General features: G+C 40.6%; 1 protein-coding gene across 1 annotated transcript in view; it reads left to right on the forward strand.

The window, feature by feature from the left end:
* The window catches only part of baiap3 (BAI1 associated protein 3), a 59,966-nt gene extending 42,835 nt beyond the window's left edge, over positions 1–17,131 (forward strand). Inside the window, 12 exon segments of the mRNA XM_079645185.1 lie at positions 5,345–5,485; positions 5,637–5,732; positions 6,001–6,216; positions 8,617–8,685; positions 8,786–8,865; positions 9,437–9,545; positions 9,945–10,016; positions 10,099–10,182; positions 10,491–10,611; positions 10,694–10,817; positions 10,888–11,093; positions 11,284–17,131. Coding sequence (XP_079501311.1) covers positions 5,345–5,485; positions 5,637–5,732; positions 6,001–6,216; positions 8,617–8,685; positions 8,786–8,865; positions 9,437–9,545; positions 9,945–10,016; positions 10,099–10,182; positions 10,491–10,611; positions 10,694–10,817; positions 10,888–11,093; positions 11,284–11,387 — 1,422 coding nt within the window. The 3' untranslated portion in view covers positions 11,388–17,131.
* The last annotated feature ends 615 nt before the right edge of the window (positions 17,132–17,746 follow it).

A 17,746-nucleotide genomic window follows, 5' to 3' on the forward strand; every position in this document is an offset into this window, starting at 1 on the left:
CGCACGCCCTCAAAGTGCTCAGTGCTCTCAAAGTTGTCCAGGTATGCCTCCGGATCGTACTCTGCCGTCAATTTCTGGAGGGCAATTGAAGGCGGTCGGGCCGGGTTGGTAGCGGGATCGGCCTCCCAAGCGGCCGGACGACGCTGCAGCAGCTCCCGTAGGAGATCCCGTTCCTCGCGCTGGCTCGAGGCGATCCCGAGCAGAGCCTCGCTCTGCTGTCGCTGTAATGCTGTGGTGGTCTCCTGCATGTGGGCGAGACATTGGAGGGCCTGACCCAGCGGAGCTTCTTCTTCGACATGATGTCCCTGTTAAGGTGCCACTGTGAGCCTCTCCGCTCACACAGGGTTCAAATAGTGACGGAAAGAGCAGGTTGTTTGATCACAGGCGTTTATTAGCTCCAAACCATAGACTGTATATATAAATGGACGTAGTGTCCGTGACGTCACCCATAGGATTCTGAGTTGCCGAGAAGCCCTTAGTAGGCGGAGTCGGCCACTAATGGCTTGACAGCGACGTCAGAGTCTAATCCCGCCTGCTCCAAATAAGGGCAAAGAGGCGGAGCCGAGGCGGGACCTGCTGCCTCCGAACTGGAAGTAAACAGAGCTAGCTCAGGCTAAGAAGCTAAGCTAACATGAAATACATGCATACCAAGTTACTGCTAACAGTGTAGTTCCCCTATATAAACGTTACATTCATAATCAAATGAGACAATCTGCAAGAGAATTAGCTATATTTTGTTATTCTTAATGCTTGTCATTCACACGTTAAGAAAAGAAGTAGCGATACATAGCAGAACAATTGTGGCGATGTTCAATTTAATAAGCCTTGTTCAACATAATTTATTTAGCTAATACTACAGCAGGCGAACCAAGTCTGCGTTTCGCTGCATTCCTTGATCTCCAGTTATAACGACGGACTCCATCGCCCGGACCTAACGGAGCCGCAGTGGGCTAGCTACGGGACGCCGGCTGGAGCTAGCCCCCTGCGGCTCCGTTAGCTCCGGCGGCCACCACTGGGATAATTGGGTCCCCTATTAACATTTGCTCCTGTTTAGCATTATGGGCATCATAGCCATAGACTATAAAAGTCTTACCAATCATAAACTAAAATGTATATGTATAAAGGGTTACGTCCTTAGCTGGCTAATAAGTAACAAGCTAAGCTACCAAGCACACACACACCTGCATACGGGATTAACATGTATAATATTATCATTTTAGACTTCTTGGAAGTTCTGTTATTACATTCAAGCGCACAGCACGACATTTTAATTGTCTGGTATTTGTAACAATATTCCCTAAAAGGCACAATCACCACAAACACGGCTAAAGCTAAAGGGTCAAGTACAGTACTATGACTAACTAACGTTGTAGCCTCTATGGTTGTAGCCTAGCAGAGTGGACAAGTTGCTGTTAGCTGACAGTGAGGCATGTACATGTCCATCAAACTGACCACGCCCTAATTTATGCAAAAACTTTAAGACCTAATATAAATAAAAGGGTTGTGTTCGAAAACAATTCACTCACAGATTCATAATCATGAAGGTGGAATCTAACTATATCAATAATGATATTTATTGCATCCATGGGTAGAAACAGGTTTTTTTCTGCTGTAAAGTTGGGCATTTTAACATGGGGGTCTATGAAAATTGCTCCTTTCTGCAGTCAGTCCCTAGCGGCCCATGTATGAACTGCAGTGTGTTGCACTTCCGTATTGGCGTCCCGGCTGTTCCCCAGAGTTTGCCGCTTGCTCCAAACAAAGTATACACGGGTCTCAAACGTGGCCCGTGTGGGAACCTTCACAGGTCCTTTGGCGACCTTCCAGGATCCCGCCTACTGCAAAACAGACCAGAACCAGGTTACGACATGCTTTTATTCCGTCACTGATTACCTGATTCCGATCAGCTGTCTGGCCTCCGGCCGAGCCACTCCCTTTACTCCAGCAGCCGGCGCCCTAACCACACCCCGCTGCCACAGGTAGCAAGTAAGAAGTAGGAAACAGAGGTGGAGAGGCACACACAGGGAGAAAGGTCCCCACTGGAACCTGAATTGGTTAGAGGTATAAGAGTAGGTCAATGGCTACATTCCACACTCCCGGTGCTGGGCTAGGCGTTCTCTGCAACCTGTTACCCTCTAATAGAACCTCGAGAGGTCAGAGAGGGGAAAGGTTTTTGGATACATTTTTAAATATAAGATCTAAGTTTTTAGGATTTAAGTGAAAGAGTAAGAACTAAAATGTATAGGTGAAGAGGCACAATGTATCTACGTTAATTCACTCTTATTAGATTATTTTATTTTATCACTATAAGCTTTATCAAAAAGGAAGGTCCTAAGCGTACTCTTAAAAACGGATAGGCTTTCTGCCGTCCGAACACAAACTGGAAGCTGATTCCACTAATGTGGAGCTTGATAAGAAAAGGCTCTGGCTCCCATTGTACTTTTAGAGACTCTAGGAACAACCGTGCATTCTTGGAACTAGTAGGACAGTAGGGTATAATGAGTTCTTTAAGGTAAGATGGCGCCTGCCCATTAAGGGCTTTGTAGGTGAGAAGAAGAATTTTAAATTATATCCTGTGTTCTATAGGGAGCCAGTGTCAGAACAGGAGTAATGTGGTACCTTTTTCTAACTAGTTAGTACACGTGCTGCAGCATTTTGAATCAGCTGAAGCGACTTAACTGGCTTTTTGGTACACCTTGATAATAAGGAGTTACAATAATCCAGCCTAGAAGTACCAAATGCATGGACTAGTTTCTCTGCATCGTTTTCTCAAGAATTTTTGAGAGGAATGGGAGATTAGAAATAGGTCTATAATTGGCTAAAATCTCTGGATCGAGGTTGTGCTTTTTAAGAAGAGATTTTATTACTGCTACTTTAAATGATTGTGGAACATAGCCTTATAATAAAGACATATTCATAATATTTAATAAAGAAGTGCTAATTAATGGAAAAACTTCTTTTAACAGCTTAGTTGGAATCGGGTCTAAGATACACTTTGATGGTTTAGAACAGGGGTCGGCAACTGGCGGACCGCGGTCCGGATCCGGACCCAGACGCCGACCTATACGGACCCGGAGCTATAATCAATACATTAAAAGGGGATTTTTCGGTGCCTCCCGCTTTTTTAACGCTGATTTGGGTGACTTGTGTAATTCGTAGAGAACCGAAGAGTTTTCGTTTTGGGGGCGGGGGGGGGAGTCCGTCCGTCCGTCCGTCAGGGACTCCCAAAAAACGTATACAGCTTTTATTAACATTGGAATTTACTGTGTAAGCGGCCACGGGGGGAGAGCTTTAGAGAGCTCTTTCCTGAAAGACTGAGAGGCTCTGATAACCTCAGCTCAGTGAGGTAAAGGCACACCTTTAAATGATCCTTATAGTTATAAAAAAAGAAGAGAATAGATTTTCATCTATTCTCTTATAGTATAAAATACGATATAACAGTAAAAGAAAGTTGTTATTAATAGAATACAGTTTAAAAGGGGAGTGATTTGTAAAATATCCATAAATAAAAAGAAAATCTGCTTACAGTTCTGTTTCATATGGGTGTTGAACGATGAATCCATAGATCTCTTAATTTTGCTCCCAAAGTGCACCAGATTGATGCTTTCAACTTCAATATTTAAAAAAATCTTCCCGGGGGAGTATGCCCCCGGACCCTCCTAGAGGAGGTTAGGTCCCCCCCACCCATCAATTCTCGCACTGAATTTAAAAAAAGTGAGTGAGGGACTGCAATATAAGAGGGAAAGAAAGAGAAACTTCAAAACTGTTCAATTGTTATGATGTGTAAAGACCGATATTGTTCTATAATCGTCTGAAACTGTTAAGACATGATGTGAAACGGTTAACAAAGAAAAAGGGAAACTCAAGCTGCTGCTACACTTTATTTTATTTATCTAAAATTAAACACTTTTAAGATGCACAATATTTTCAAAAGCTATTTTATTTTTGAATGCAGCCCGAGAGGAACATTACACATATCCACGGTATTTTACTGTATATCTGTATAGTTCAATGTTAATTGACAATAAATATTGTTGTTTGTACTTTCTTTATTTGATTCGCAGTTAGTGTTGTTGATTACATGCAGACGTTGATAAAGCTACAGGCTACTTCAATATATATCACCTTAATTCATAAAGCAAGTCAGACATTTTGATGTTCCGGACCTTTGCATGGGGAGATTTTCTCTAACTGGACCTCGTTGCATTTTAGTTGAATACCCCTGGTTTAGAAGAAAGAATCATTGAATTTAATTGTTCAAGGTTTATGGCTGAAAAGCATTCTAGTTTATTATCTAGTGTAATATTAGAGCTTACATTTCCGGGGGCTGTTGATAACACTTTAATGGTCAAAGCCACAAGATCATTGATTTTGTTTCTAAGAGTAAAAATGTTATCTTTAAAAAAGCACATAAAATCATTACTACTGAGTGCTATGGGAATAGAAGGCTCAATCGAGCTGTGGCTCTCTGTCAGCCTGGCTACAGTGCTGAAAAGAAATCTTGCATTATTCTTATTCTCATCTATTAATGAAGAGTAGTAGGCTGCTCTCGCTTTACGCAGTGCTTTCTTATATTCATTGAGAGTAATATGCCAAATTAAACAAGATTCTTCAAGTTTAGTGGAACGCCATACCCTTTCAAGTTGTCTCGACTTTTGCTTTATTTTGCGGGTTTTGGCATTATGCCATGGAGCTAATCTATGTTGTTCTATTTTCTTCTTTTTCATAGGAAGAAAAAAAAAAGGAGTCCAATTTTATTCGCAGTGCATCTGTAGCACTATCAACAACATGATCAATTTGGGGTGGTGTACATTTTGTATAAGTTTCCTCCGTTACATGCAGACATGCTATCGAGTTAAGGATTGATAACAGTACTTCAAAAGTTACCAAAAAATTGTGAGATAAAGCAGGATTATGCGGTTCGACTAATAATTGCTCAATTTCAATACCATAAGTCAGAGCAAGGTCGAGAGTGTGATTATAGCAGTGGGTTGGTTTATTTAGACTGACGGAAACCAATAGAATCTAATATAGAGTTAAGTGCAACAGTAAGGCTATTTTATCGTCGTCAACATGAATATTAAAGTCACCGACGATAATTACTTTATCTGTTTTAAGTATCTAAGTTGATAAAAACTCAGAGAATTCTGATAAAAATTCTGAATAAGGACCTGGTGGACGGTACACTGTAACAAATAAGATTGGCTGCAAAGTTTTCCAGGTCGGATGCGTACTGTAAGACTAAAAACAAGGCTTTCAAAGGAGGTATTTAATTTTGGTTTAGTATTGATAAGTACATTTGAGTTAAAGATTGATGTATGATGTGCTTTGTGTTTTGTGTGAGCAGCTGGAGCCGCTGCTGCAGGCCAAACACAGCTCCTCAGCAGTGGAGGTGACCACATGCTTCAGCCAGGTACGACAGATCTGGCTCCAGCTGGCCTGGCCAGACTCTGCGGGGGCCTTCATCTTCGTCACGCGTTTGACAGATGTGAGTACAGCTTCCAGTGTTAACGCTCATCCTGCACACACAGAAACATGACTGGGCAGACTCGCAAACGTACTCACAGGATTAATGAAGCAGTCAAACAGAAAATTGTGAATTTCACTGTATTAACACGACTGGTATTCTATCGTCAAAGAATTTCTGCAGCGAGGCTGTGTGCTACTCCGAGATGATGACACGCAAGGTGGAGAGGAACCAGCAGGGCCGAGACTATAAGAGCTTCACTGTGCAGGTAACGCCTCTAATAAGACAGAAGAGGGGGGAGGGCACACAGTGACGTGGGGGATAAATGTCAGCCAGTGTTCTCCCCGGCAACACAAAAGGCTCTTCCAGAGATCCGATGTGTTTACACTCAGTCTCAGTTGCTTTTTATCGTCATCAATGATTTACACTCGCACCCCATTCCTCCACTTCTCTGTAGCCCTGCTCCTTTTCCTACTTTGTTTCTCTGGCTCCACCTTTTGTTTCTCCTCTTCTGCTCCCCCCGGCTTTCCTGCTAGCTCTGCGTGGCGCTGAACAACACGGAACACGTGCGGGTCTTCCTGGCTCACCTGCCCCGGGACCTGGACTGGCAGGGGGTGGAGCGGGCCATGGAGGAGTCCTGTGGGGTGGAGGGGAAGGAGCAGGTCTACAAGGCTCTCAATGGGCAGCTGTTCAACATGGACCTGGACCTGCAGAGGGAGGCCAAGCGTCTCATCACGCTGCTCACAGACAAGGTGCGCAGCTCAAAACCTGTACAACTGCTTTCAAATACTACTCCATAGTATCACACATGCACCAAATACAGTGTTAAAATATAAACAAATACAGCAATGGGTTGCAGCAAATGAAAACCGTGTAAATCCACTCAAAACGGGAAGATTTCTACCAGCAGTGACTCATTATATTATGCGTTATGCTGCAACACAAACATTTCCCAAATTGGGATCAATAAAGTACTTCTAATCTTACCTTATCTTATCATTGACATGTGTTCAAAAAACGTTGTACAAATTAGAAAAAATATATATATAAGATATCTACTTTTCTGTATTGACAAAATATAGTTTCCATCCAATTTGGCTTCCGCTAAAATGAGTCCTCTACAACAGGGGTTCTCAAACTTTTTGTTTATGCGGACCACTATTTATTATCAAGGATTTTCGCGGACCACCTCATATGCAAACCGTAAAAATAAGTACCGTAATTTTCGGACTATAAGCCGCGCCTTTTTCCCTATTTTTCGACGCTGCGGCTTATATAACGGTGCGGCTAATCTATGGATTTTTACAGCTAACGGCCAACACCTTTAACTCTATGGGCTCTATGGCCGGTCCGCGGACCCCCACCTTTAAGCGGCGGGTTCCAGCAGGAAAAGCTGGAGGCCGGAAAAGAGTGAGACAGGTAGCGCGCAAAAGTAAAAGTGGAACCGAGAGTGGTATGCCGCTGCTGCGGCTTATATTCAGGTGCGCCTTATAGTCCGAAAATTACGGTACATATATAAACAGTGTTAAAACGCAGATATTTTTTTTATAGTTAATTATAGACAGTCAAAAGTAATTTGAACCCTATCTGATACTTTTGTGACCGGTGTCTGTCTGCGTTGTTTATGTTTCTCAAAGAGGACGGCGGACGCTATTTTAATCAGGTCATCATCCCAAACAATGCCACAAGTGCGCACACGCGCGCAGTGCACTCACAAAACGGGCAGACAGGTCTACAAAAAAACTACCGGTATGCTTAGTCCTACTTAGTTACTGTACTGCAAAAAGCAGACGGCGCTGCGCTCAACACACACAGACTCAAAACCATGGACTCACAGGCATATAAGTAACATAAACAATGTATAGGCCTAAGTTGCATAAAGGCTTGAGCTACAGTATTGCAACTAAGCAGACAGCGCTGCTGCTTTCTCTCTCTCTATCTCCACTTTCAAAATCTATTTAAATCTCAAAACAAACAAACAAAATTCCCAAAGTTTTCCTGAAATTAACTTATTAAATAAACGTAACGAAAAATATGGCCTACTCAGGGGTGGATCTAGAAAAATATTCATGGGGTGGCAAGAGGGTGGCAGGAGATTTTGAGGGGTGGCATCCCCTGGCAGAAGTATGCTGATTTAATCGCAGTCATATCAATCAATGTTAACTTGCAAAGCCACAATATTGATATTTTAACTGAATAACATTAGGTGACATTATTTTGGCACATCAGTAACGCCTTAAATAGAAATATATATATATAAGATGGCAGACATCATTTAATGCATTTTAACTGAACAATAACTGAATTAGTTTGTTTCACTCTTAGACCAGGGGTTCCAAATCTATGCAGACTACAGCAATAAGTACATTAATTAACTGTCTCATCGATGTTAGTCTGAATTAATATGTAATATTAACAATCATATTATTCAGCTGTCAATCAATGATGTGGCGATTACCATTCTGTTCAGCAAAACGCCTCACAAACTGATTAAGATCCAAAGCTTTAGTACGTTTTGATTCAATGCTGAGTACAGCCAAACTTGACAGTCTCTTCTCTGTCATTGTAGATTGCAAATACCTCATTCCTTCCGTCTACAGTAAGTCTGGATGCTTCTCGTTTTGCTCCGTCCCGTTTAAATGAAATCAACCGCCAATCATATTTCCACACTGGCGCCAGGGCAGGGGAGGGATTACAAGGCTTGTGTCTTGTGGTGCATTCACTTGCACTCGGACATCATAAATGTCCGATGAGCCCAATGACCACTACCCCACTGCCTGATATCATTAGAAAGCTAGGAATCTCCTCTCTCCAACAGTGTATACAACTCAAAATGTGTCTTCAGGTCAATGCGACTGATTTCGATAGAGCAAGTCACATGTGAGGTGGTCCCCGAAGATCCTTGATAATAAAAAGAGGATTTTATTTAGCTTTTTTCCACGGACCACCTGCAGTACACTCGCGGACCACAGTTTGAGAACCCCTGCTCTCCAATCCATTGCTGTTGTTCTGCGATGCAGAGGACATACTATGCTTTTGGTTGTTAAGCATGAGGGAAATAAACGACACCTTGTTTTTATGTCAACTTCTTGGAAATTGTGTTTCCTTTTGCATCTTTATATACTCATGTATGAGAGGATATTTGTGTGCAGATGCTGCCTGAGCTGCGGAGGTACATCCAGCACATCAGCCTATCACCAGACTCCATCAACAATGACGACGTAAGGGCTAGCACAGCTTCCTTTCAGCATCCATTCTTGTATCAGTGATTATTGCAGGCCAATCAAAAATGTAATGTATGTTAATCTGCCATTCTTTCAGGCTGTGTCCCCTCTTATGAAGTACTTACAAGACACTATGGTCATCCTCACTGAAAACCTTGTAAAGGAGAATCTGACTAGGTAAGGATTTTCATATTCTCGTTCCCTCACTATGAATATGACTTCACTCATTGTTCAGTTTGACAGGGACAATGCAGATACATTCGAGAGAATCACAAGAAAACATTCAGTACACCATTTTGAAACTCAAAAAAAGCAGTTACATATAAAGCGAGTCTGCAAACAAACTGTTACGGCCACTATTGCACCACAGGTAGTAATTTTTTACTTTATGATTGAAGCATGATTTGAAGAGCCAGCATCAAATGTGCACCACTTCAACATGCATTTTGCATATAAATAAAACACTGCGTCATCAACATAAATTTGACTTGCAAACTAGAACAAATGCCAGCATGCCCAACACTGGCACTTTTGACAGATGTTTTATTAATATCTAGATGAATAACCGTGCTCTTCTGTAATAAGATTACAAATGTTTAATAGAACCAGAGTGAAAACTGTGACAGCTCAGCAAATAAGACGCTGCGATTAATAATTGTGAAAATATACATAAGGCTATATGAGAGTTCTAGAGTGCTATTGAGTAACGCTCATGTGTATAAGAGTCATTGTGTCTGATGCCCCTCAGAGTTCTCCAAAGCCTGTGGGAACTTCTCCTGAGGATGATCCTGGACGCGGTGGCAGAAAACAGAGGCATTCAGGTGGAGTTCTACAACCGCTTCCAGTACACAGTGGAGGTCAGTAATACACAAAGCTCTTTTATAACTATTTTTAACAGACAGTCATCACTACAGTTACCACCGTCTTTGAATAAGCTCTCTATGCTTTGTATCATACAAATATTAGCATACATGTAAATAAGATATTTATGAAGTCTGTTGTTAAGCAGTAAAGTGAGTTCCCTCATGAATGACAACGTGGAAGCTATTGTATATTCTAATGCCAAAATTAAGCAGCTGGCAGTGGACGAGACAGATTTGCATTCAAATGCATGGCTTGCTACACGACAGGCCTAGAGCTTTATTGTGTTTTATGCTGTGTGTGCGTGAGCAACTATGTCTATCAAAAATCAAAGAGATATATGCGCAATAAGTCCTGGCTCACACATTTTATTTCTATTCAATTGAATGATTTAGACCCTGTTGGAGTTCATGCATGCCAAGGGAGAGGGTCTTACACTGGATGACATGAAGAGTGGAGAATACAAGGTAGGCTCTATTTTTTTTAAACATTTATACCCTAACTTAAATGTTTATTAATCCTTTTACTGTTTTTATCATGCTGTTTTAGGCCCTGGATGAGGAGCTTAAGATGAATAAATGTTCCTCCTTCGAGCTGATTGAACAGTACTATCTGGAGAAGATTTCCCTACAGGTGTTTCCACTTTCCAGACTGACACTTTAATTTTAGCCCTGAGGTGCACGGGGGCGTATTGATTGGACAGAAAACCCCTCTGTGTTCTGTTGTTTTACCTCTGATTGAAAGTCTCCCTTCTCCTGGACTGTCAAAAAACAAGATGCTGTCAGGCGGTGCAAGTACACTGATGTGCTTTGAATAATCCTTTCTGCTTATTTCTGCTTTTGGCAACTTAAAATGTGTTCACAACATATTTTAATATAAGTTACTTTCACTTCAGCTTTGCGTGCTTTCTAATAATCCTCTTTGTTAAACAAATCTTTCAGAAAACACTTAAACATACCCGTTTTGGTCGGATCAGTGTGAAGTGTTACTATGACGCTCCGGAGCAGAGACTGACGGTGGAGATTCTGCACGCTGCGGATATTATTGCACTAGATGCTAACGGTAAAATGTCAAATATACAGATAAAAATACAGGTTGCTGCTTAAAAATGTAGTTTTATTAACTTGTTTCTCATCTTCCTCAGGTCTGAGTGACCCATTTGTCATAGTGGAGGTCTGTCCTCACCACCTGTTCCCTATGGCCAAGAGTCAGCGCACGCAAGTGAAACTGAAGACCCTGCACCCAGTATTCGACGAACTGTTTTACTTGTGAGTTTCCCTTTCTTTATCCCCCTATTGGTTAACTGGCCCTGAGCCTAACTTGAGTTTTCTCTTCCAGTCACGTCAGTCCGGAACAGTACAGACACAGGTTTGCCTGTTTGACGTTCACCGTGATGGACTACGACTGGCTTTCCACCAACGATTTCGCCGGAGAAGCCGTGGCTCCTCTCAGCGACTTCTGCTGGCCGGGGAGACCAAACGCTTCAGCCGCCGGCAAGAGCGTCCAGCCTGCCATTCTCCATCTGTCTCGCAGTAAACCCAGCGGTACATACAGCTCCAGGATGTATCAAGCTCTTTGTTTTACACTAACATTATATTGGCTACTTGGGAGACCAGAGGGTGTAGGCCATGGGTTTCCAATTACTTCTCCAATACAAAATGAAAAGCCGTTCAATCTAGAGATATTTGTGTCAGCTGTCGGAATTACTCTCATCTGTTTGCTCTACCCCTCCAGAAAAGCCAATCATGAGGATGCTGGACGCTCGCATCGGAGACAGGGAGGCTCAGGAGTTTGTCCGCAGGCTGAAGGAGATTGAGAAGTCAATGGAGGAGGAGTAAGAGCTGTCAGCCAGTGCTGCCTGTGTTGGTGTTTTCTGACCACGTCTTGCGACAATGTGCTTTTGTACCGGTACGATGTTTACGATATTTACATTTTTTTCCAATGTTATCGTTTGTTCAGTAATTATACCAAAATGAAAAGAGAAAAAAGGGGAATCAGTGAAGCCTATTGCTGTTTTTCTCACTGGGAGATGAATATCCTGTCACTGTGCAACCTTATGCTGTCTCACTTAAACAATATTTTAGAATTCAATGGATAGTTGATCCTAAACGTTACTAGTCTATATTTTTTTGTATTGAGGTAATCGTTATCTTGTCGTAGGATCTTTGATATGATAGATTTAACATTTCAGAACTATTTTGTGGGAGTAGCTTATGTATCCTATGGTATTTCAAGTCTAAATCTATGCCTCAGATATGCACATTAGTTGCAGGGGAGTTTAATAGAGACTTTTAATCTTCCATGGAAATTGTGAAGATCAATTGCATAAAAGCCTATGTAGGATGTGAAAGCTTGAAGCCACATCGATTTTCCTGATCAAACTGTGGCTTACTAAGAAACGGCTATGAATAAAAATATCTCTGTCATGAGGGAAATCATGAAGACACATGAAAGCTTTGGGGGATTGCCCTTTGTGAGAGTTGGTGTTGTAAGGTCAGAGAGCCCAGCAGCATGGGGCATAACTGTCCCCTCAGGCACTCGAGTGTATTCCACTTTTCAGATTGCTCCTGACAAAACAAATTATCGTATGTGAAGAGGCCAAAAAACAATTATCTTAACTTAGATTTGTCTTGCTGTCTATCACCAGTGAGATAACGTACCTGGATTAAGTTATGTGATGTGTGTGATCGCAACACTGCGCTAATCTAAGTTGTACAAATCAGCACATTGACAGAAACCAGTGATTAGTCATCTGTCATTCGAACGATGATCAGGTTCATTAAGAGAACTGGTATCCCAATGAGGGAGTCAATTATCAAATCAAATCAAGTTTTATTTATATAGCACATTTAAAAGCGATTTTTGGTCGAGCCGAAGTGCTGTACATGTAATAATAACACATTACTACAATCACAATAAAAGACAATAATTTACAACAGAAATATAAAAAAACAAAAACACAGGGAATAGTCAGGTGTCATACTCCGCTCTGACTAGAAGGCCAGGGAGAAGAAGTGAGTCTTTAGTGAGGATTTAAAAACCCCTAAGCCTCATCCCAATACCCCTCCTCGACTCCTCTCTTCCCCTCCTCCGGGACTTGACCCGGAAATCGATCAAGACACGCCATTTTGAAGGACGTCCCAATAGCTGAAATGCACACGGAGGAGTCGAGGAGGGGTGAGGGAGGAGGGGTGCGGGAGGAGACGAAAGGGAGGATACACGCGAGCAGACTACGCGGAAGTGTTTTCACCACTCGCGTATAAAAGCCCCGCCCCCACCTTCACAGCTGGTTTATTTCAACAGAGGAAAACCGACTGGAAGATGAGTGGAAAAGCGTCACATAAATGTATAAGTGCTCACAGCTCCGTGGGAATTATTATGTGCAATTCATTTCTAAAAGGCTTCACATTACTGTAATTATATTTTTAATTTAAATGTAGGCTACATTTTACACCAAAACGGAACACAAAAGCAGGACCAACCATCATATATTGAATTCCTTGACTAACAAGAGAAAGATTCATTCATTTAAATAAATATTTAACAACAAATGGGCCGGTACAGCTGTGCACATGTCATCATTAACAGACGTCGTTTAAGAGTGACGTTTGAGTGAACGAGGACATCCCAATTAAAAAAATAAGGTCTACAGCTAGCTACTTTAAAATCATTACAAATAAGTTCAATGTTGTATTTAAGGTTTCAGGTTCGAATTATCTTTATTATGTTCTCCTTCAGGGAGCAGTAGCTAAATTCAGAACAATTCAAAGTGTCATATTTATGGGGAGTCACCCTGGCGTCCCCAAAGAGTCAACCCAGTCTCACAGCATTTCGTGTTATAGTCACGAAATTAATGTAATCTATTGATTCGTGTTCACCAACACGATTTTCGCATTTTTTTCGTGTCATACAGAACGATTTAAAAGCAATTTATTTCTCTTGGTAGTATATTTCGTGCCTGCACCACGTCTTTTAGTCCGGTCGGGTCTTGGAAGACCGGAAACTGTGTGGTTCATAAAAACATTTTCTTACTCAATATCTTACCCTAACCCTATTCCTTTTATTTTAAATTGTATAATGTCTGAGTTTTTTTGCCGTCCGCGAGAAAAAGAAATGGGGCAAAGAGCCTCAGAATACTGAAATCTGTATTTTTGTCATCTTTTTTTCCTTCTAATTAGTTATTATTTGGTGCAGGCACGAAACATACTACCAATAGAAATACATTGCTTCTATAATCGTTCTGTGTCAGAATACTGAAAACTGTATTTTTTTTTATCAGTTTTTTCTTCTAATTTGTTATTATTTACATTGCTTTTAAAATTGTTCTATGTGACACGAAATAAATGGTGAAATCGTGTTGGTGAACACGAATCAATAGATTAATTTTGTGACTATAACACGAAATGCCGTGAGACATGAAAGAGTACACAGTGTGTTGAACAGTGTGTGGCCAGATGGTAGTTAATTAGAAGCTAATGAGCTCATGTAGAGTTCAGAAAGTTTCAAGAGCAGCCATCAAACATGGTAAAGCCTTTTGTAAGGATCATTTTAAATGGATGCAGGCTCATTACAGGCTTTACACAATGACCAAAATGTGAGTCTCAGTGTTGGGATTAATCTCTTGAGGTAATGAGAAGGTGGTCACATAAGGAGCCTGTGCAGTGGCTTGATTATACCTAAGGCCGGGGTAAGGCAATATTTTGCTGCCTTCAGTATTTCAGTAGCTCTTATTGGCCAACACCAGCTCTCGCCAGTCCTCCAAAGCTATGTGTCCATTCTGTGTCTGAAAGGTTAGGGTCTTAATATTTGTGCAGTAAAAAATTAAGGATAACCTGAATCCAAATCTCATATTTTGGAAAAGAGGAAATCGTTATGCAATTGAAACATTACTAAACCACTCCAAAACGAGCACACATTTTGCTTGTGGTGTGACCTAGCAAGCTAAAATGATAGGTCTATATGCCCAGTTTCCTGGACAGGGTTGGAGCTAAACCAGTATTAGATCTAAATCTAGAATGGTTATTCCCTGGAAGAAGGAAATCTTTAATCTCAATGGCACCCTACTGGCTAGATAACGGATGAATAAGTCAAATCAAGAGTTTTACTTCTTGAATGCAAAGACTACTATAATCAAATTCCAACATGTCAAATCAAATCTGTCTCTATAATGAAAGCACTGGTGGCCCAAAAAAATCTTTTTAAAAAAGAATTCCTGGACTAACTAGCTTAATTTGACTCAGCTGTGTTAGTCCTCTGGTGATGGGCACTCAGCTCTCACTGACGAGGTAAATATTAATCACCTGTGCTGCCACATGATAGCTGAAACTGGTTACAAACATCCCATAATGAGGAGGAATCAGAAGCAAAAAAAAAGACAAAACTAAAAGAGCATTCTGAGAGCTTGGATCTGAGCAAGAGTAGTTTCCACTAGTGAAAAATGATGCATGTATCTGCCATGTGATTTCAAAACTGCTCCAAAATAGTTAATTCTTTCTAAATCCCTCCGCCAAGCTTTATGAAATTCGTTTTTCTGTAGTCCATCTGACAACAGACTGAACCGAATCTCCCTAGCAAAGGTAGATAGGCGCCTAAAAAGCAATTTTGAAGTGTCTCTGCTGATTGAAAATGAATCTGACCTTTTAAACTAAAAGGTTTCATTTAAGCCTTTTACTCCTAGAGGAACTTTAATCTTCCTTGAGGAAATCAGTGCAGTTAATTGTAGAACTACTAAAAGTGAATCTATTTGGGACATAATTTTTTCATAATTTTGAATCCTGTCCAGGAAACTGGTCCTTAATGTCACAAATGTAGCTTAAAGTTCACAAATGTTAACATATAACAAGAAAAGGCAGTTCTTGGTATTTTGAAAAATGCAGACTGCTTTACCCTACGCAACAAATGAAACAGGTATCATGATGTTGAGCTTCTGTTAAAAAATATTTTAGTAGTATACACAAATCGGCCTTTGAGAGTTGTTAATGAATGTTGCCAGTTTAAATGTGGCACTTTTTAATAACACAACAACAGAATCACAATATATTAACAGATGTGAGGAAACACTGAAATACACTTGTAGCAAGAACCCAAAAACCCAGACTTTCACACCGACAGCGTTTTCTTAGTGATGTAACTTACCAGTAGCTGCTTGTGTAGTGCTTTGTCGTTACTCTGTGGAGTTGTGAGGATGAAGCACCCAAAAAAAAAACATATCTATGCCTGGAGAGTGTGCTGCATTACAGGGAGGGACTGTTCAGGTGATCCAGAAGCCTGCCTTACTTTACGAGAGCGAGGAATCCTTTCACTACATCTGAACAGCACTAGCCTTTCTATTATATTTTTGGGTTTTAAAGATGTCTCAGGCAGAATTTGTATTGGCAATCATAACTAGGGCTGGGCGATATACTGTCGAAAAAATCAATGAAATCATGTGACTGCGACTGTATTTTTGAGTTTTCTATTGGTGCTTCCACAAAATATATACACAATGACATTTTTGGATGAATAATCATAAGTAATGTGGATACATCCAATTAATAGAACAGCTGGAGTTGTCTAGTAAATTCAGAAAATGACTTGCTATAATGTAGCCTTTAAAACCTTGAAAGACACATATGCAATATTACAATATTTAAAACTATAAGAAGAAATCTAATCTCATATCACGATACCGAGATGATATTGATATATTGCCCAGCCCTAATTGTTATTTTTGATTGTTAGTATATTAATATCACCTGCTATCTTGTTTTATTAACAACATACTGTATTGTTATTCTACACAAACACAGAAGGACTTCAGTATATAAATAGTTATTGGCTCTATGGACTGAAATTAATTGTGTGTATTTTCTCTGAATTCCTTTAAAACCAGATATTCTGGCAAAATGTTTACACAAAATTCAACCTCACTTTGAGTCTAAGCAGCAATGATATTGTCACATAAAGCTTAAAATATATAATAAACTTTATAATAGGGTCTGAATAAGAGGTAATATAGATATTTCTAACTGGCACAGTTTTCAATTTTTCCAGATTATTTGTGAGGAAAGCAGTGTTTTTTCCCAATAAATACAATTGTCAATGTTCAGTCGCAGTATTGTAAACGTCCTTATGTCGCCCTTAAACAGGCAACTTGGTCAGTATTAGATGAGTTAAGGGATTTATTCTGGTCAGAAGTCTTCAAATGTCCAGTGAAGTCAGTTGTATTACCATTGTATTTATTTCCTATATAACATGCATTTCATAAAAGACTTGTTTGCAGAGAGTTTTAGAGAGAAAAAAAAGGCAAAGGATATCAGACTGTGAATTAACAGAATACCATCACAATTTAGTTTCATGAGCGCTAGTGCTGTCATCGACCTATTTTATTTAAGATACTAATATAGAAATATTTGTTGAATTGAGTATTTGGTTTGTTGTCTGCCGGCAGCAGCTGGTGAAACGTATCTTTAAGAAGCCTTCAATTTGTTATCGTACAAGTGAATTATTTGTCCTTGAATTGTAAATGCCTGTGTTGCTGTTTACTGGATTATACCTTTGGGAGATGTCTATGACCTTGAATAAAGATTGTATTTCAATTGGATCTTAGTGCCTTCACTGACACATGAAAAGACATTTGAATATGCATTGTTGGAGTAATTCATGCACCTGTTGTTACTTTAGTGTCAGGTAAGGCCACTGTCTGACACTGACTTCATGTTTCCTGCCATTTCTTCATCCGCCTGATCAATCCCCCATGTTGCGACCTTCAGTACTGTCGCCGTCTCTCCTCGACCTTTAATATTACCTCTCCTGTGCAGCAGAAGATCAAACACATCCTGTACTACCAAAGCCCGCCTGGAGGAAGACACACATAAATAGTGAGAAACAGGAGGTTTGTTATGTCCTGAGATCAGAGGACTCACCGTGGCACAATCATCTTACTGTCCACGTGTCTCAAAGAGATGCTGTGATAATGGATTAGACAAGGATTCCTCATAGCTGGGGGACACGAGTGCTTGTTCTCTACTGAATTATAGTCGATACATTTCCATTTAAAAGAGCAATGAATTGTGTGTTGGCTCAGGTGTGGAGAGGAGCTTGTCATCTGCAGCTGATATCATGCCCTCTGGTCAGCACCTGCACACACTCTTTTCATTGGTGCACCTGAAACTGCAGATGATCAGGGTGAAGGTCTTTATTTATAGATATCAGGACA

Source organism: Notothenia rossii (genome assembly GCF_949606895.1).
Source record: "Notothenia rossii genome assembly, chromosome: 8".
Lineage (NCBI taxonomy): Eukaryota > Metazoa > Chordata > Actinopteri > Perciformes > Nototheniidae > Notothenia > Notothenia rossii.